Source organism: Octopus bimaculoides, chromosome Z (assembly GCF_046866305.1).
Source record: "Octopus bimaculoides isolate indiv1 chromosome Z, ASM4686630v1, whole genome shotgun sequence".
Taxonomy (NCBI): domain Eukaryota; kingdom Metazoa; phylum Mollusca; class Cephalopoda; order Octopoda; family Octopodidae; genus Octopus; species Octopus bimaculoides.
The window spans coordinates 489,484-511,702 of NC_142944.1; the positions used below are offsets into that span (position 1 = coordinate 489,484).

The following is a 22,219-nucleotide window of genomic DNA, read 5'->3' on the forward strand; positions in this document are numbered from 1 at the left end:
CACCACATGTCCATACCAGCGCAATCGTCTCTCTTGCACACCACAACTGATGCTTCTAATGTTCAGCTTTTCTCTCAAGATACTTACACTCTGACGGGTATTCACATTGACATTACACATCCAACGGAGAATACTGGCTTCATTCCTTGCGAGCTTACGTATGTCCTCAGCAGTTACAGACCATCTGTCACTGCCATGTAGCATGGCTGTTCGTACACATGCGTCATACAGTCTGCCTTTTACTCTGAGTGAGAGTCCCTTTGTTGCCAGCAGGGGTAAGAGCTCTCTAAACTTTGCCCAGGCTATTCTTATTCTAGCAGCTACACTTTCAGCACACCCACCCCCACTACTAACTTGGTCGCCCAGATAGCGGAAGCTATCGACTACCTCTAGTTTTTCACCCTGGAATGAGATAGAAGTTGTTTCCTGTTTGTTTACAGTTTTTATTGCACCTGAACATCTGCCACAAACAAAAACTAACTTGCTAGTTAACCTGCCTTTGATGTTGCTGCACCTCTTATGTGTCCATAGCTTGCACCGGGTACATCTTATAGAGTTACTACCTACTACTTTTCTACATACTGAGCAGGGCCATCTACCTGAAGGGGTTTGTGTTTTATCTACCTTCCTACTTATTAGGATTTTGGTTTTAGCTAGGTTGACTCTAAAGCCCTTCAATTCTAGACCTTGCTTCCACACCTGAAACTTCTCCTCTAGTTCTGATAGTGACTCCGCAATTAGGGCAAGGTCATCAGCATAGAGGAGCTCCCAGGGGCAACCTGTCTTGAACTCCTCTGTGATTGCCTGGAGGACTATGATAAATAAGAGGGGGCTGAAGACGGAACCTTGGTGGACCCCTACCTCTACCCGGAATTCATTGCTGTACTCATTTCCAACCCTCACCTTACTGGCAGCATCTCTGTACATGGCTCGCACAGCTCTCACTAACCATTCTTCTATCCCAAGTTTCCTCATTGACCACCAGATAAGGGATCGGGGGACCCTGTCAAAAGCTTTCTCCATATCAACGAAAGCCAGGTACAGAGGTTTATCCTTGGCTAGGTATTTCTCCTGCAGCTGTCTTACTAGAAATAAGGCATCAGTAGTGCTTTTACCTGGCACGAACCCAAACTGCATCTCATCTAAATTGATTCGCTCCCTAATTAGTTGGGCTATGACCCTCTCTGTAACTTTCATAACCTGATCTAACAGCTTGATGCCTCTGTAATTATTTGTATCTAAAGCGTCACCTTTACCTTTGTAGCAGTTGACTATGATGCTGCTACACCAGTCATTGGGTATGACTCCTTCGTGTATCACCTGGTTCGTAATACGGGTGACTAGGCTATAGCCAACACTGCCAGATATTTTGAGCATCTCTGCAGTGATTCCTGATGGGCCGGGGGCTTTCCCGGTCTTCATACTCTTAATTGTGTGCATGTATATATATATATATATATATATATATATATGTGTGTGCATATAGTGCATATATATATGTATATATATACATATACATATATCAGATTGGAGCCTGGTGTAGCCACCTGGTCCACCAGTCCTCAGTCAAATCGTCCAACCCATGCTAGCATGGAAAGCGGACGTTAAACGATGTTGATGATGATGATGATGATGATGATGATGATGATGATGATACATACATCATCATCATCGTTTAACATCTGCTTTCCATGCTAGCATGAGTTGGACGATTTGACTGAGGACTGGTGAGCCAGAGGCTGCACCAGACTCAATCTGATCTGGCAAAGTTTCTACAATTGGATGCCCTTCCTAACGCCAACCACTCCGAGAGTATAGTGGGTGCTTTTACATGCCACCGGCACGAGGGCCAGTCAGGCGGTACTGCAACAATCATGCTCGAATGGTGCTTTTTACATGCCACCTGCACAGGAGCCAGTCCAGCGGCACTGGCAATGACCTTGTTCGAATGTTTTTTCATGTGCCACCAGCCCAAGTGCGAATAAGGTGACGCTGGTAACGATCAGGCTCAAATGGTGCTTTTTATGTGCCGCTGGCATGGAAGCTAGGCAGCTGCTCTGGCAGTGATCACGCTTGGATGGTGCTGTTAGCGCTCCACTAGCATGGGTGCCAGTCATTGAATTTGATTTCGATTTCGATTTCAATTGCCTCAACAGGTTTTCGCAAGCAGAGTTTAGTGTCCAATGAAGGAAGGTGCACACAAGTGGGCCGGTTACACTCCTTGCATAGGCCATGGGATATGGTCTCACTTGGCTTGCTGGGTCTTCTCACGCACTGTATATTTCCAAAGGTGTTGGTCATTAGTCATTGCCTTGGTGAGACCTAATGTTCGAAGGTTGTAATATATATATATAAGTTTATGTATTTGGAGTAAGAAGAAAAATGGAATAAGCAGAACAAGAGGAGAGACCTTGGATAAAGAATTGTTGAAGAAGTCATAGTGTGTATGAAGAAAGATCTAAAATAATAATAATAATGATAAAGTTGAAATAAAGACTAAGTATACAGTACATTTGTTTAATTGATAATATGTGACCACCACCAAGTATAACAACGTGTGTGTGTGTGTGTGTATATATATATATATATATATATATATATATATATACATACACACACAATTTTTACAGCCGGATGCTCTTCCTGTCACCAATCTTCCCCTATTTCCAAGTAAGGTAATATTTCTCCATGACCAGACAAATTTTCACAGAAAATTGGAAATTAAAGAAACTGCTTGTATGATAGTGATGTTCATTTACAACCATCATGCAATGTCAAGACAAGAAGGCACAAACACCCCTCTCATATGTATATATATATATGTATGTACATGTATGTATGTATGTATATATGTATATACCCACACACACACAAAAGGTTCTTTCAGTTTCCATCTGTCACAAGGCTTTGGTGAAACCGAGGCTACAGCAGAAGACACTTGCCCAAGGTGCCATACAGTGGGACTGAACCTGGAACCATGTAGTACCCAAGCTTCTCAACCACAAACTCATACTGATGGCAATTACATGTGTGTGTGTGTGTGTGTGTCATTTGTGTAGGCATATTTCATTAAAAAAAAAAAAAAAAAGAACAAGGGTTGTTTTAGCATTTGGTGAAACATATGGCTATCTTCAGAAAGGAAGAATTAATGTCAGTATTAATGTGACTGGACACACAAAAAGATACAATTAATTTGGTTAGGATAAGAATTAACTTGAGTATGGTGAGATAGGATAGATAGGAACAAGTAGTTAACTCTGCATAAAGGAGAAGTTATTTTTATATAATGGTAACCTGTATTCTAGATCTGTTAATGAGCAATAGAAGTATAGTCTAAAATGAAATGGACTGAAAGTCAACATGGCACTGAGTAAGTTTTTAGTAAGTTAAAGAGAACATAAACTCTCAGAATTAGCTGAGAAGAAGTCTTGATTGATAATATAGAAAAGGAGTTAATAGTGACTATAAACACAAGGTACCCAATAAGTGGAATGGGATTTCTGGTATACTAGCAGACAACTAGCACTTGAATGAGTGCTGACTGAGGAGGGAGTATGCAGAGAATGAATACTATGTAATCAGTATAACAGCTGTGTACACAAGGATCTCATATAGAATTTGTTGTAGAATTAGGAGAAGCATGGGTTTAGGTAGGACATGTGCAGAGGAGTTCTATAGGTAACCATTCACAAGACAGGTAGGAAGAGTGTCAGGCCAGGCAAGACACATGAATAATGAGTATTTTACAAGTATTAAAATATGTATTAGTGTAGTAAGTACATAGCTGTTTGCAAACGTGTATACTGCAATGAAAATATTTTTCATTAGAATCTTCTCAAGCTGATATTAAAAGCCATTGACTTTATCAAAGCACACTCTTTCAAAATATCCATGGTATAGTTTCAAATCTAAAGAATTTTCAATATTTATCAAATCTATTCTTCAATTAGTTTAATAAAAAAAGAAAGAGAAACAAAAAACAAAAGTCTTCTCTTGATAATCAATTCCCAGTTTGTATTGATCCAATTTGAGAAAGTTTGCTGTCCTGTTAGCTTCTTAAATAATTTATGACTGGCCTCTTGTTAATGATTGATGAGATTTCAACATATTGTCTTTCTTTTTGCTTTTATTATATAGGTTCAGTTCTGTTTATTTATCTTATACACATTTATCACATCTAATCTTCCTATTCCTATGGAACAATGAAAGTAAAACCAGATTCTTTGAATTTAGAATAATGTAGCTGGTCCCTTAAAGTTGAAGTCAATTTAGTGATTTTTTTCTACTACTTATAATCTAAAGAACTCAAATTTTCACCAAGTGTGACCCCCAAATGCTGTGATGATATTCGATGTGTGGTCCCACTACAACCTTGGAGAAAACTGAAAAGCTGCTTTTGTTTACTTTTCAAAAATTCTAATTTATGGTTCCTATAATGATGTTAACCACCGTTCATTACTTCAGTTCATCTACAAGCTGGTTTGCAGAACTTCAAACTATAATTACAGTAAAATATCTTAACGATAATCACCGCAAAATCTTAGTAAAATCATTCTCTTCCTCAACAGATTCAGCAAAATGGTCCCTCCTTTCATAAAAAACAAACGCAAAATAATCAAAAGAAAAACACAAATACTTAGGATTGCCAGGGATAAATGCAGGCACTTAACATTTTTCATACCGTAGGGTAATTGCCAACAATTACATGAAGCATTCAGTTCATTTATGTCTTCTTATCTTTTGTAATGAGCTTCATCTTTTCTGTAGTTGTTGTTTTGTTTAATTGTACTGTGGTGTAATATAATAAATCTTGTGGGCATACATGAGTGGTTATGTGCAATGTGTGTGTGTGTGTGTGTGTGTGTGTGTGTGTGTGTGTGAGTGTGTATACATATCACACAGCTCGTCTCTATTACATACACCACTGACAGGCCTGGATTAAGTTTCATCAAGAAATCTGATAATTCTATGTAAATGTGTGTGTGTAGTGGGGGTACATATACACAATTACACACACACATTTATATACTTAATACACACAATACACACATGCATACACTCGTATATGTGTGTATGCACATATCTTTGTGTATTCATATATATTGTATGTATACACACAAGCAAATATATGTATATATACATTTTCACATATAATATATACAAGTACATGCATGTATAAGCACACACACATGCACTTACATGTACATATGTGTGTTTTGTACACACACACACACATGAACTCTCATGATTACACAAAAACATTTACCTTAATTAATTCCCATCTGGCTGTTTCATTATTTATTTTACCCTTCGTGTTTTATTTTTACACACACACAAACATAAATGCATAATTATAAAGATATAAATGCTGAAAAGTGCTGTAGCAGCTGGCAAGTCATTCCTGGAACTTAGGTTTTATTCCTAGTTGTAGACAATCCACTAGTTAATGCTTCAGGGAAGTCATACTTGCCTCAAATTCCTCTTCTTCATCATCTGAAGTTAAGAGAAATAGTCACCTATTAGTAGATATTTTTGATCTTGATTAGTCATCATCTCTTTGGCTTTCTGTGTTTAGTATTTTGGTAAAATATCTGTTTTATTACTTTGGGACATACTCATGTGACTAAGTAGCTGAGGTTCCACTGTGTGCTTAACAAGTTCACTTCCCACATAGATTTCAGTTCAGTCTCCCAGTTCACCAACTTGGGAAAGTGTCTACTACTGTACCTGTGAGCCAACCAATGCTTTGCAAATTAATTCCATAGACAAAAACTGTATGAAACCTGTATGTGTATGTGTGTGTGTGTGTGTGTGTGTGTGTGTGTGCGAGAGAGAGAGAGAGAGAGAGAGAGAGAGAGATTGAGTGTGTGTGTATATGTGTAATTGTATGCATAATTTTTTTTTGTCATTTCCCCATCAACAATTTGTCACTGGGTCTATTTTTGAAGATGCGTTAAAAATAAATAAGGGTTAGCAATAAGCAAGGCATCTGGTAAAACAAATCCATTAATAATACTCTCTAACCCATGCCAGTATGGAATAATGGAAGTTATACATACATATAAATATATATATATATACATTATTTACATTTGACGGATGTTTGTCCTCATCTTGTTTGCTGTTAACACGTTTCGGCTGATATACCCTCCAGCCTTCATCAGGTGTCTTGGGGGAATTTCAAACTTGGGTTCTCATTCCTAAGGTATTTTTCCATGTTGTTGTTATTATTGTTCAGGTCACTGAACAAAAGCAGGATATGTGAATCATTTGAAGTCACATGACAATTGAAATGCCCAGGTAGCAAATAAGCTTGAATCCCACCAACCACCTCTTACAACTTGTGTCATGAGACACAAGACTTGTAAGACAATATCTGGACTTAAAAGGCATATGCTAGTTCACAAAAGACATTACTTCAGAATCAGGTTCCAAAGAGCAAAAATGTAAAAGAAACTTAGATAATATCTGTCACTTGTGTTTGAAACCCTGTCAGTCAGCAGCTGGTCTTAAAAGTCATCTGAGGGCTCATCAACGGAGTGATTGTGCTGTGTGATGGGATGTGGTGCATGGGTTGATGGGATGGCTATCATCTCTCAGGATGAAGCAATCATCATCATCATATATAAATATATAGATAAAAAAGGTAAGACAACAAAAGAAAGAAAGAGACCTCGATATTATGTAAATAGAGGAATTTATCTGTAAATAATATTTGACAATTATTTGGTAGCCATGATAAAACTCTGAGTTTCGAATGTCAGGGCAGAAACCCATTTTGCCATGTCTTCAGTTATCTGGCCATCGATGGCCAGATAACTGAAGACATGGCAGCATGGGTTTCTGCCCTGACATTCGAAACTCAGAGTTTTATCATGGCTACCAAATAATTGTCAAATATTATATATATATATATATATATATATATATATATATATATATATATAGAGAGAGAGAGAGAGAGAGAGAATGCTGCAACTGATAAGGAAAGCAAGATTACGTGAGCTTCATTCGTGAATAAGAAGTGGTAGGAAAAAGTGTGTAAGAAGAAAGAATGAAAGAGTAATGTAATGAAGAGAGTGATCTGAAGGGAAAAAATGAGGTGAGACAGGAGTTGAAGGGTTTAAAGAACTAAAAGGAGTTGTAGGAGTAAAAGAAAAAAAACTTGTTGGTGACATGGTGCCAAGTTCCAATCTGAAATTTTGTTCTTTTTGTTGTGGATCCATGGTGTGTGTGTGTGTGTGTAGCGATGCCACTTATAAATAACTGAAAGATGTTAGTGTCAAAGTGGATGGCGATGGGTTGGTTTCGTATATATGTATTAAATATGTCCTTGAAAATGTTCAGCAAGGTGTCAGCCTGATTTTCTAATGCAAAGAGTACCACAAAGTATGTATATAATGCAATATATATAAGGTTAGACGATGTGCAACAGAAGAAGTTCTAATGTAATATCATGTTGTGTCTTAGGGTCCAGTGATAACACTAATAATATTCTTAATGTAATTTGCATAGTTGATGAGTGCATTTAAAAGTGCCTGGTGGTGTAAGATTGGACATTGTGGAGCTTCTTTCAAGGAGGTTTCAAAGGTTCCTGTCTTTTTTTTTTGAAGGTGAGGGGAGGTAGTACAGGAAAGATTGGTGTTATCATGAGGTTGGAGAGTAGAATTTGGAAATTGTGGATGAACTTATTTTCCAATGGAAGGATAAATGGATGGAAGGTGAGAGACATTATAAATGAAAGGCTCTGATTGTCAGTGCTCAGAATTGCTCATTTCAGATCATCAGCTGGTAAAACCAAACCTGGTTTTCTTTTGAATATTCATTGTTCCAATAATTTTTGAAATATAAAATGAAATAACAAAATGCATTTTTCACCAAAAGCCAGTATGTGAGTTTCTCTCATGGTATCTACTGCAGTAAAGTTTCTTCTAATACAAAATCCATGTTTAAGTGGGGTTAAATATTGTCTCCTCTCTCTCTCTCTCTCACTATATATATATATATATATATATATATATATATATATATATATATATATATATATATATATATATGAGTAGTATGAAATATAAATTCCAAGAGTCATGTTACTATACAGAAATTAGTATTACATGAAGAAGGTTACAGAACAGCTGTAATACTATGGAAGTCCTGTGGTTAAATAAATATATAATCCATCTTTCATGTCCCCTGACTTTATGTCTTTATATATGATATGCTCTGCTTTGATGAACATATGATACATATATATATATATATATATATATATATATATATATATATATATATATATATATATATTATATATATATGCATATATTTATATAATGGGCATTACTAGAAAAATAATGCCACACGCTGGACTTCTCAAAATAACCACATTTAGTACCGAAATTTCCCTTATGAATTTTTTTACACACTGGCTTCTTGATAAAATTCTTGTAAAAGAGTTTTATCCCCTTTTGAATTTATATATGCATATATGTATATATCATCATCATCATCATCATCATCATCATTTAATGTCTGTTTTCTATGCTGGTATGGGTTGGATAGTTTGACTGAAAACTGGTAAGCTGGAGAGCTACACCAGGTTCCAATCTGATCTGGCAAAGTTTCTACAGCTGAATGTCCTTCCTAATGCCAACCACTCCAAGAATGTAGTGGGTGCTTTTTACATGCCAGTTACAAAACACTGGTCTCAGCCACGACTATGATTTCACTTGGCTCAATAGGTCTTCTCAAGCACACCCAATGTACTTTTTATGTACCACTGGCAGGTACAAGTGCCAGTTACACAGCACTGGCATTGGCCCCAACAGCAATTTCACTTGGTTTGATGAGTCTTTTCAAGCATAGCATATCACCAAAGGTGTTGGTCACTTGTCATTGACTCCATTGGACCCAATGTTTGAAAATCATGCTTCATTGCCTCATCCCGTGTCTACCTGGGTCTATCATTTCTACAGGTTCCCTCCACAGTTAGAGATCAGAGCTTCTTTACACAGCTGTCTTCATCCATACACATCACATGACTATACCAGTACAGTCTTCTCTCTTGCACACCACATCTGATGCCTCCTATGGCCAACTTTTATCTTGAGGTCCGTACACTCTGTCCTACATGCACACTGACATTACACATCCAACAAAAAATACTAGTTTCATTTCTTTCAAGCCTATGCATGTCCTTGGCAGTCACAGCCCATGTTTCACTGCCATGGCTGTTCGCATACAGGCATCGTGCAATCTGCCTTTCATTTTTGAAGGAGAGGCCCTTTGCTACCAACAGAGGTAGGAACTCTCTGAACTTTGCCCAGCCTATTCTTATTCTAGCAGCTACACTTTCAGAGCATCTGCCTTTGCTACTGACTTGGTCACCTAAGTAACGGAAGCCATCAACTATCAAGTTTTCCCCACTGGCATTCGATGGAGTCTATTTTCTGTACATTTTTAGTGTTAATTATACCTGTGCACCTTCCACACACAAAAACAACATTCCCCGTTAACCTTCCTCTCACATTGTTGCACCTCTTATATGTTATTGGGTACATCTTATGGAGTTGCTACTTGTGCTTTTTCTACGTATCAAGAAGGGCAATCTACCTGAAGGAATCTGTGATCTGTCTTCTCTCATACAAACACACACATAAATATGTGTGTGTGTGTGTGTGTGTGTGTGTGTGTGTGTGTGTGTGTATATATATATATATACACACACACACATACATATGCACCCACTACACTCTCGGAGTGGTTGTCGTTAGGAAGGACATCCAGCTATAGACACACTGCCAGATCAGTTTGGAGCCTGGTGCAGCCTTCTGGCTTGCCAGTCCTCAGTCAAACCGTCTGACCTATGCTATCATGGAAAACAGACGTTAAACAATGATGATGATGATGATGATGATGATGATGATATGCATATTCTCAAATTCCTGTATAGAAATGCATACATATGCTTAGAGAGAAAAACAAACACACCACATATATATAATTGGTTTATCATGTTCTATAATAAAGAATCCTATTCATAACTTTCTGTTATTTGTTTGTTATTTGGTAGACTTATTTTGGCAACTCTTCCTGATTTTTTTTCTTAAAACAATATCTTAGACATTAATTATTAAAACTCATTTGAAATTTTAAATGTAGATATATTTAATGTAATGTATCTCTGTTGTACAGCACTTGAGACACTATGTGCAACCTTAGAAACATGTTTTATTTTTTTTTAAATAACAAAGAATAATTCACAAAACTGATATATAAATATGAAATGGAAAGTATGTATTTGCAAAATTCTGAAATGAGAAATATTCTAAATGAATACAAGACAAGTAAATTTTAAATTTACTAGAAGATGGATCAGCATCCTTGTCATGCCCACCCTATTATCCGTTCCTCTTCTTGTAGTTGTTGATGAAATTACTGCTGTTGTGGCAACCCTTCCATATTCCTTCATGACTTTGATCGTGTCCCTGCATACCCAAGAGTAGATCGTGGATTAAAGAAACTATTTTCTCTATAGCTTAGTTAAGAGAGAGGGACAGTGCTCACGACACTTTACAGGATATCTGTGCCTGGTGGGAGGGAAGGAGAGAGGGAAGCAGGGAGAAAAGTTTCCTCAGCCAGAGACCTGGCTTTGATGTTAAGTAATAAAGTGAACTCTGTTAAATGTACAAAAGGTGTCTGCTGGTGGTGCCAAGGGTTACATCTACCACCCAAGCAGGTCATTATAGAATTTGAATTCAGAAAGCAAAAGCATGCATGCACAGATTGTTGTGTTTGTCTCTGACAACATAATTTAATAACTGGTGTTAGTTTGTTTATGTCCCTGAAACATAGCAGTTCAGCAGAGAGAGAGAGAGTCTGATAGCATGCCAGACACTTAAAAACTAAGTACAGGGGTTCATCTGATCAGCTACACACTTGATGGCAATGCTCCAGCATGGTCACAGTCAAATGATTGAAGCTGGTAAAGAATTAAAAGCTTATTATCATCATAATGATCTTTATTGCTAAAACCTAACTTTTTCCATGTGACACATGTTGTAAACAGCACTATAGGGCTTTCCTATAAGTAGGTTATCTCCCTTGGCTAGGCGGCGCTCCATGTAGATAATTAAACTTCCGGAGGCTAACCCACGCCATTGTTATTGTTTTACGTCTTATCATGGATATAAAGCAGCTTGATGATTCAGCTATCGAAGTACTTACTGTGCCTGAGTGAAAGAAATATTTAAGATTATATGGACAGTGTGTTACTGGAAGAAAGGCGGACTTGATTGAAAGGTTGAAAGGAATAAAAATTTTGTCGATGAAGAATGTCAACAAAGTAAATTCATCGGACGATAAGTCTGAAGTATCGGACGATACTTCAGACAGGAATAAGCAGAAGCTTATATCTTCTCTCGGTGAAGTATTGCCTGATCTAAAGATCTTTGTAAGTTGCTGAATTTCACAGATAATGACATAATTACCTCGTGCTACGGATGAAAGCAAAGCAACAGTTAAGGAGTGGCATATTTTACCACGACAGACACGTACACAGCATCGAATACCATGATGTGAGTGAAAGCTGCTCTCACTGTATTGTCCGGTGTCTGGTAATCCCTTCGATACCGACATCAAACCAAAAAATGAATCCTGACCACAGAGTGTGGGTAATTATGTCAAAGGTCACTGGCAATGTGCATTCAGCTGATTGCAACTGTTAAAGCAAGTCACTGAGCATGCGTACATGTCATACGGGAGAGTTCCAACCAGGGGTGGATAACACCTTATAGGAAAGCCCTATATACGATAGTATCATTCATCTTCATGATTTTTTTAATGTCATATGTAAGACTCAACATCCTGAGATGAGGCATGACCACTCTTTTCTGCATTTTTATTTGGTCTTACACCTAGTTTTGCTATATACCTTCCATTGTCAGCTCATACCATACTGTTAGTGGAAAGAAGAGTTCCACGGTGCTTTAAATGTGGCCTGAAGGGACACATAAGAGCGAACTGCCCTACACCACCCAAAATGGTAGAGGAGAGACGGCCACCACCACAAGAGAGGACACAAGAAGTGGAAAAGGAAACTCCAGAAGATAATGAATGGGAAACGGCCGTGAGGAGGAAAAAAAGGAAAAGAAAGAAAGTAATTGTGAACCCCAACCCACCCAGGGCCCATCCACTCCCTTTTCACCTCACCCTCCCCATACAAACACCAAACCTACCCAATCCCCTCCAACAAGAAAACAAAAAAAAAATACAAACACACACGATGAAAATAGGATTTCCCCTCCCCCTGTTTGTTTTGCTTGCGTTCTGTATGAGAACGCGGGAGATGACATGTTTAAACGGTTAAACGATTGGAAGGATATGGTGGAAGTAGAATTCGTAGATGATGATGGTGAGACTACGATGTGTTATTTAGTAAACAAAGAACAATGGGAAATAGTAAAAAAGAATGATGAAGGCATTGATTGGTAGAAAGTCATCGGCGATAGAGACAAGTTGCCGAAAAAGATTAATTATACTAAACTGAAAGAGGACTATGGAATTGAACTGCTAGATTTAAGGCAGTGAACGACAAAACGGTATCAATGTAACCACTCGACGTCGGGGGTCGAGTGAGCATTCCACCTCATTATATCATCGTTTTCATAATTCATTCTTTTCTTTTATTTTGTTTCTTTCTTTATACCTCCATTTTATAATTTTAGTTCCCCGATTGTGTTTGTCCCCTTCTATGTGTAGCCCCTCATGGGCAATAAAAAAATGACTGTTCTTCTATCACTCTTCTATCCAACCATATTGAAATTTATTAATTAATTTTTACATCTGTTTTTCTATGTTAGTATGGGTTAGATGAATACATTCATGTGGTATTGTTTTACAGCTAGATGCTCTTCCTGTTGCTAACCATCAGCTGTTTTCCTAGTAAGGGATCTCTTCTTTCATATGCTTCAGAGACACAAAACTAGCAGACAATTTGTTGGCAGAATGAGTAACAACACCATTAGTAGCTTGTAAATTTAGAAGCGCGCACACACACACACAGACACACACACACTTGATATGCTTCTTTCAGTTTCCAACTCTGAAATTCACTCATATGGCTTTGATCAGCTTGGAGCAATAGCAAAAGACGCTTAGCCAAAGTGACAGGGATTGGGACTGAACCTAAAATCACATCATGGTTGCTCAGCAAACTTCTTAGCTACACACTACCATGTCTGCTCTAATTTAAAAAAAAAAAAAACAGGTTTCAAAAAAAAAAAAAAGTCATATAACACAATCCAGAAAAGGACTTTAAACAATAATTTGAAGTAATGATAATAATAATAATAATAATAATGTTAAAGTTGTGAGTGACAACATTGACATGGGTTTTGGAATAGATAAATGTGTGGTGCTAGTAATAAGGAGAGGAAGAATATCCAAGTCAGAAGGGACTGATCTACCAAATAAGACAGCAATTTGAACAATGAATGAGGGTGACAGCTCCAAGTACCTGGGTGTATTGGAAACAGATAGAATCCTCTGTTACGAAATCAAAGAAAAGATGAGAAATGAATATCTGAGGAGTGTTAAAAGGGTGCCAAGCTGAAAATTGATTGAAGGAAGAAAAGTATCTGTGCAGTAAACACATGGGTGAACTTTCTAATAAGACATTCTGCTGCTTTCCTGAACTGGACTAAGAACTAAAAGACAGATTGTAAAACCAGGAAGACAATGTTTCAGAGACAGTGTCAATAGATTTTTTACCTACCATAGAAGGAAGTTTGATAGCAGTAGAAGGCTGTGCAGAGAGGGCAAAACGAGATATACAAGAATATGTGAGAAGCAAGTTAGAAAGATTGATTTCAGCTGCCAAAGTAAGCTGTGGAGATCACGAAAGAATACTAGAAAAGAAAAAAGAGAAAGAAACATCCGGGGAAAAGAACTACACAGTCAATGTTTCAGATAAACACAGATGAGTCATGGTTATGGCCGAAGAATAGAGGCCTTAAGAAAGAAACAAAACGACCGATAATGGCTGCTCAAAGTCAGTCATTGTGGAGGAATATCATTAAGACCAAAATGGACAAATCCGCAAAAAGTGCAAAGTGCAGAGTAATGAGAAAGAGGAATCCATTATGTGCATAGTAAGTTCCTATAGTTCTTTGGCACAGAAGGAATATAGATGCAGACTTGACTGTGTGGTCATGGCAAAGAGGATTTTCTGTTGTGTCTGGAGAGATGTCTTATAATTTAACACACTCACCGGTAAAGTTTCCACTCATTTATTTATTTATTTTTCTAAAATTTTTGTTGCATCTTGCAACCTTTTCAATAATAATAATAATAATAATAATAATAATAATAATAATATTTTATAAAATCTAGTTTAGTGCAGCTCCAGAAAACGGTATTAAAAGGGGGAGAATTAGGATTCTTAAGAAGGTTCTTGACATCTAAGGTTACTTGTTGTAGCCTTATGATAGGAAGTTTTTCCAAAAGTTTAAGCTGTTGTGCATATATGGAATAATAATAATGATGATGATGAAGAAAAGAATAGATGTTTTACCTTTGGTAACTGGGTGGTGAGCCAGGCAGAGTTTGTGTGGAACGTATCTGTAAAGCTGCACCCTGGACAGAATCTCCACTGGTTTGGATGGATCTCACTATTAAAAAGGCTTCTTGTTTCAGCTGACTGATGTGTGTCTTGCAGATGTCACATCGATCACTCTGGGAATAGACACGTCGGAGATTCTCAGCAACTTGAAGACTCTCTTCTATCCGTGCCGGAAGACCATGGAACTGAAATGTACAAAAACAAGGAACATATATTAATACAAATAAACTTCTCCCATGTTATACCATCCTACATAAAGTATTAGACATTATGCATCACCTCTTTTACACAGCAAAATAATTTATTCCTTTTTTCAAACCATTTTGTATTTCATTTACTGCTGAAGCAGTCTATTAGAATTTTCCATGGATTTTTACTGTTTCAGTATGTGTATGTACACATGTATTGAGTGCTGTTTGTTTGTCAACAATTTTAACTAAACAATAATTCTCAAATGAATTGAGAATTATTAATATTTTATATACAGTATCTAATTTGAGACAAACCACTTAAGTTTTAGGTAAAGAAGAAAAAGTTATATGGCTTAGCTAAGATCAAGTTGCAGCCATCTTTTCATAATTTAGATCAATTTTCAACTAAAGATTCATCTATGTTAAGATATGTATCTTTCTCTTGATATGAAAATTAGGTAGCTTGCCTAAATCAATGTGTGTGTGTGTGTAGATAGATAGATATAAATATATAAATTTGTAGTATGAGATATGGATTCAGAGAACCAGTAATCTAACACAGAGAAGTGCAACATAGAGTGTCGATGCAATTGAAATTCTGAAGATCTGATCAATGAAATTATTTCATGAGAAGTATATAAGCTATAAAACGTCAGGAAGTATAAGCGGTGTTAATTTTAGATTCAGGCCTGATAGACTAATTGACTATTTCCTTATGATAGTATCAACAGAGTCCAAAATGCTCAAATAAACAGATTTCATCATGTTTAAACAGATACTTATTTAAAAGCACAAAAAACAAAACCAAAAAGAAAAGAATGTAACACAAACAAAACACTGCTTGGAAGAATAACACAAATATCTTTATTCCACCAATTCTAAATGGATAAAATGGTATGGTTGACTTTGGCAAGATTTGAACCCAGAATGTAAACAGTCAGAAGCAACACCTTAAGAATGCTAATGGATATTTTAATGATTCTGGATTAGATACGATTGCATTATAGAATATTGTGTTCTTTGTTAATATGGCTCTTTGACATCTCACACATGGAGCCAAATATTCTGAAATGCAACAACTACAACCCCCACCTCAGCCAAAGACACCCTTTGATGCTGACTCTACTTGCTAGTATTTCATCCAACATTTGTTTGTAATTCACATCACATATTACATGTGAGGGCAAGCATCCAACTTCCACATGCTTTGTATTGTAATCATGCACCATCATGCTCATTAAACGTACTTCATACATGAACACACATACTCTCTCTCTCTCACAGTTCCCTTGTCCACTACCTTCCATACACACATACATACACATACACATAAATTTTTAGTGTAATATATGGATTCATAGAATCCATATCAAGCTCATTTTATCTAGTATCAGTCTTCCATACATTGTATATTTAAAGATAAACTTTTATATGTGTGCTTAGTGTTGAAACATTTGGTGATCTGATGAGCTAGCTCTCTTTATCTACACTGGTTTGTGAATTTATAATTGTATAATGTTTAGCATGCATATTAATACAGACATATAAACATAATTTATTCCACACTGAAATTTTCATTATTATTATATGAAGCAGGCTGACCATAATACTAAGACTGTCAATAAATATATTCACCTCTCTTTCCTCCTGATTTTTATAGTGTGTGTCTATGGACATACATACATACATACATACATACATACATACATACATACATATGTATATATATATTGCCAACAATTAATATTCACACATAATTCCCTTCCAGCTTTCACAGATCGGCTATATTTACTGTCACATATCACATTGCCATGTAGCGTCATATTCTTTTACACCATACATCAACTGGCTGTCTTTCAGCTATCTCAGTCATCATGTTACATGTAACCTAGTACAACATACATACATATATACAAGCATACATGTACACATACATACATTACATACATACATACATACATATATATATATATATATATATGAATATGAGTATTATTATGTATATATATGCAGGTATATGTATATAAAACATATACTCACCTCATTTCACATATTTTGCCACAGACTATAACCACATGTCTTATCCCCATGTAGCATCAAAGTCCCTACACAGTTCTGCATAGAATCAGATCTTTATTGTTACCAACAGAGGCAACATCTTCCAGAATTTCTTCCACCCACTCCCATCCCATCATTCACTTTCTTTCTTTCTTTCTTTCTTTCTTTCTTGCATTCTATACCTAACTTAACCTTCACTACACATTGCCCAATAAAGAATAATTTGCAAAGCAGAGGGAACAACAACAACCGCACCTCCACCGCCTCTTCCTCCTCCTCCCCCTCCTTTTTCTGATAATCATTCAATCAAGTAAATGTTAATGCATGTTTACTTAAGAAAACAAAAATCCTGTTAAAAGCATAGTAACGTGATAAAAGCTAGCTTGTGAGTTGTACCCTGTGGATTTTTCTACGGCAAGATTTTAAAATTATAAGAATATATAATATTAATGTAAGGGATGTTTGCTTCAAGTCTTGTAAAAAAAAAAAAAAACACTAAAAATCCCCTAAAAGTCCAATGAAAAAACACACGCACACACACACAAAAACAAACTAAACAAAACGAGAATTAAGCAGGAAATGCTGTTGAGATGAAAGGTTGTGGGTTAAATTTCAAACAGTAAATAAATCAATAGATCGATAATTGAAGACTTTGTTTAGAATGAAGTACTACACTTGTAGCATTCATTTTATATATATAACTAACAACAACAACAACAATAATAATAATCATAGGAAGTGTGAAAAAATAAGGAATACAAATTGTTGTGGGATTTTAACACTGAGACTGACAGAGTAATAGAAGCTATAAGGTCTGATTTAGTAGTAGTTAGAGATAGAGAATAGAAAGTGCCAGATAATTGACTTTACAGTTACAAATGATGAAAACATTGATATGAGAAGTATGGAAAAAAATAGCAAAGTACAAGGACTTTGATTTACAGAAACTATGGAAAGTGTGGGTAAAATGTATCCTAGTAGTTACAAGTGCATTGGGAACTATCCCTAAAGATCTGAACAGATGGATAAAGGAAATAGGCATAAAACCCAGTTTAGTAGAGCTGCAGTAAACAGTGTTATTAGGGACAGCTAGGATACTTAGGAGGGTCTTGGCATCTAAGGTTATTTGTTGTAGCCTGATGTTCGGATTCTTTTCTTTTCCAACAGTTTAACCTGTTGTGCCTAATGGAATAATAATAATAATAATAATAATAATACTACTACTACTACTACTACTACTACTACTACTACTACTACTACTACTAATAATAATAATAATAATAATAATAATAATAAGGAATAATGACAATGATAATAACAACAACAATAATTTCCGATGCAAGCAATAAATCATTGAGTGTGTGGTAGAATCTATTAACATTAGTGGTGTCACTCAATTTTCTTAAAGCTGCATTTCAGATAATTCCATCAGAGCCTAACACATACCACCTTAAGGCCTTCACTCATTAGAGTTCAACACTGGAGGGTTAAAATGAATATTTTAATCTGGAGTTAGAATAAGAAACAAACTTAGCAAGTGAGAGGAGTAGACCAACTAATAATAACAAACATGTGACAATTATATAAATTAACAAATTGTTTCTTCAATTAAACCCACTTAAAGTGTCTGTCTGTCCGTCCACCCATCCATCTATCTATTCTATATAAATATTACATATTATCTATACATACATACTGTATATACCTATGTATTTTATATGATATATCATGTATAATACACACACACATACACACACAAACATATATATCTTTTCTCTTTAACTTGCTTCAGTCATTGAACTGCAGCCATGCTGGGACACCACATTGAACAGCTTACTTGAACAAATTGACCCAATAACTTATTTAAGTCTGCTAAGCTATTGTAATGTAAACAAACCAACACTGCTTGTCAAGTGGTGGTGGAGATTAAACAAACATCAGACACACACATATATATGTTGGGCTTCCACATAGTTTCTGTTGACCAAACTCACAAGTTATTGGCTGGGCCTGGGGTTATAGTAGATGCTGTGCAATGGAATTGAACCTGAAACTGCAGTTTTAGTATCCACATAGTTGCCTGGTTGAAGTGTATTCACATCGTAACCTCTTGCAGATCACCTCAATAACATTTGATAGCAACCTCATTATTATAGCAAATGACCTGCTTGTGTTTTAACATTTCTTCAGCCTCTTGGAAGCAACATCCCCTCATGCCAGTGTTGATTGTCTCACCTCACATTTCTAAATATGACAGAAAGGAAAATTTTCCAATAATGGGTCAGTTCTTGTATGAATGTTGTTTTCTTTACTTTTTCTGTTATTTTTTTTTTTTGCATCGTTAATAATTAGAGCTGATTCAATCATTTGATGAAAGTCAAAATCTGGTGAGGATGATCTTCTCTTCTGATAGCCCTCCTCAATGTTATGTTAACTCCATACACACAAATTTGATTTTCATTGTATTTCTGACCTCCGTAATTTTGTTAGATTTATCAGTTGAATGCCTTTCCTCTCACCAACCATTTTAAAGCGTGAACTTAGTTTACCTTATTCTATCTTAAGCACAAGAAAAGGGCATTTGTCAGAAATGAATTGTCCTTCTAAAAACAAGGTGTATTTTCATCAATTCTTTTTATTCAGAGTTACCATTCTGTTGCACAGGTTGTCTGCTCAGTGGCTTCTACACTGTCCTGTCAGCTTTGTGCAAAGGACCCACATTATCTTCATTATATCTAACAACATATTCAAGGACTGAACTGGTGATCCCAATAGATGGTCCCCAGCTGTCATGTATCGTCATGACAGCAGGAGTAACTGTGGTAGCAGGGGATGGATCATACTTGTCAAGTTAAAGAGTACAGTCAACTGGTGAAAAGTCAGAGATCCCATCACGTTACCAGGGAGATGTATTTGCAAGATGGGACAGCATATCTAGTTTAAATAGATACATAAATAATTATTGTCTCAGCTTAATTTAATATTATGTCTCTGTATATCCATAACAATCTGTAATATTCTCTTTTATCTCAATGAGCTCTGCTGAATATATAAAAATGAGAGAAATAGTCTGGCAAACATCCCACCGTGTGTCCATGAAGCTAGCCTGTAGGTTTCTTAGCATGACACTAGAAAACAGAGAGAGTGAGAGAGTGAGAGAGAGAGAGAGAGAGAGAGAGAGAGAGAAATAAGAGAAAGGAGATAGAGAGTATGCAAAGAAAAGTGGATGTTAAATGATAACGATGATATAAGAAAATAAGATGACAAAGGTATAAACAATTATTTTTTGAACTTCATTAGCTAACAGCTGTTTCTGCTATAAGATGCAGTGTACTTATAGTTGAGTGTGTGAGTAACACCTTTTGAGCTACATCAGAGCCTTGAATAGAAGTGCAGTCTATTTAGGAAAAGAATTATGTATAATGTAAGGTAATATAATATAATATAATATATGTATGTTTAACATATATGAATACATATTTTATATGTGAATATATGTATTATATATAATACATAGCTTCTCTCTCTCACTCTCGCAGAGTGAAAGGGAGATTGTATGATGCCTTTGTGTAAACAGCTATGCTACATGGCAGTGGAACATGGGCTGTGACAGGTGAGGACATGTGTAGGCTTGAAAGAAATGAAGCTAGAATGCTTTGCTGGATGTACAATGTCAGTTTGCACATTTGACAGAGTGTAAGCATCTTGAGAGAAAAGTTGGGCATAAGAGGCATCAAATGTGGTGTGCAAGAGAGATGACTGTACTGGTATGGTCATGTGATGTGTATGGACAAGGACAGCTGTTTAAAGAAGTGCCGATCTCTAACTGTGGAGGGAACCCGTGGCAGAGGTAGACCTGGGAAGACATGGGAAGAGGTGAGCTACAAACTTTGGGTCTCACAGAGGCAATGACTAGTGACCAAGACCTTTGGCGATATGCTGTGCTTGAGAAAACCTGTGTGAAATCACACTCATGGCTGATGCTGGTATCACGTAACCAGTACCCATGCAAGTGGTATGTAAAAGCACCTTTCAAGCATTGAGCCTCACAGAGGCAAAGTGGTTGAGCTTTTGAGTGCTGGGCTTCACAGAGGCAATGACTGAGACCAGTGTTATGCAAATGGCACCCATGCTGGTGGCACATAAAAACATCTTCTGAGTGTTGGGCCTCATGGAGGCAACAACCAATTCCATTTGGCATTATGCTATGCTTGAGAAGAAGACCCATCAAACCATGTAAAACCACAGTCATGGCAGATACCGGTGTCATGCAAATGGCATCCATGCTGGTTGCATGTAAAAGCACCTATTACATTCTCAGAGTGGTTGGCATTAAGAAGGGCATCCAGCTGTAGAAAACCATGACAAATCAGACTGGAGTCTGGTGCAGCCTTCCAACTTACTAGCCTCGGTCAAACTATCCAACCCATACCAACATGGACAGCAGACGTTAAATGGTGATGATAATGATGATGATAATACCTGTATATGTATATAGAATAAATAAATAAATAAAATATACATGTACAGATATATATATATATATATATATATATATATATATATATATATAAATTTATATATATATAATGTACATATGTACGTATGTGTGTGTGCATATATATATATATATATATATATATATATATATATATATATATATACATTTGGATATAAATACATAGGTATACATCAAGTAGTATATAGGATATTTATTATCCCTTAGATGGTTGTTTAACCTGTAACTCATATAGACGTATATATCATTACTTAACATGTTTTCCATGCTGGCATGGGTTGGACGGTTTGACAGGAGCTGACCAGGGTCCATATCTGTTTTGGCTTGGTTTTTACAACTGGATGCCCTACTTAATACCAACTACTTGTGTGGGTATCAAATAAAGAGCAAAATTCTAATGATATATAACAAATTTTGTAGGCCACTAAAGCAGAATAATGGGCCTCAGTATATTACATATATGCATGTGTATGGATTCAGAATTATATTCTATACACAAAAACAAAGACACAAAGACTCACATAAACATTTATATAAGGCATATACAAGTGCACATGGATGTGTGTGTGTGTGTGTGTGTGTGATGTGTTTACACATCCTCCCCCTATATATATATACACACACACATGCCATCATCATTACTGTTTTAACATTCACTTTTCCATACTTACATGGGTCAGGTGGAACTTTATTGAAGTGAATTTTTCTACAAGTGGATGTTCTTCTTGTCACCAACACCCACCAATTTTTAAGCAAGGTAATATTCCTTTATGATCAGACATGCTTTTGTGGAAAATGAACAAAGGACACTGGTCATGTGACAATTGCATTCAT

The 22,219-nt window shown here is 36.3% G+C and overlaps 1 protein-coding gene across 4 annotated transcripts in view; it reads right to left on the bottom strand.

The window, feature by feature from the left end:
• Window positions 1-22,219, bottom strand: part of LOC106872443 (uncharacterized) — a 547,002-nt gene that overhangs the window by 263,077 nt on the left and 261,706 nt on the right. For all 4 annotated transcript variants that reach the window (XM_089365395.1, XM_089365396.1, XM_052973789.2 and 1 more), the window contains exon 4: window positions 14,570-14,802. In XM_089365395.1, the coding sequence (XP_089221521.1) occupies window positions 14,570-14,802 (233 nt within the window). The remainder of the gene's footprint in view (window positions 1-14,569; window positions 14,803-22,219) is intronic.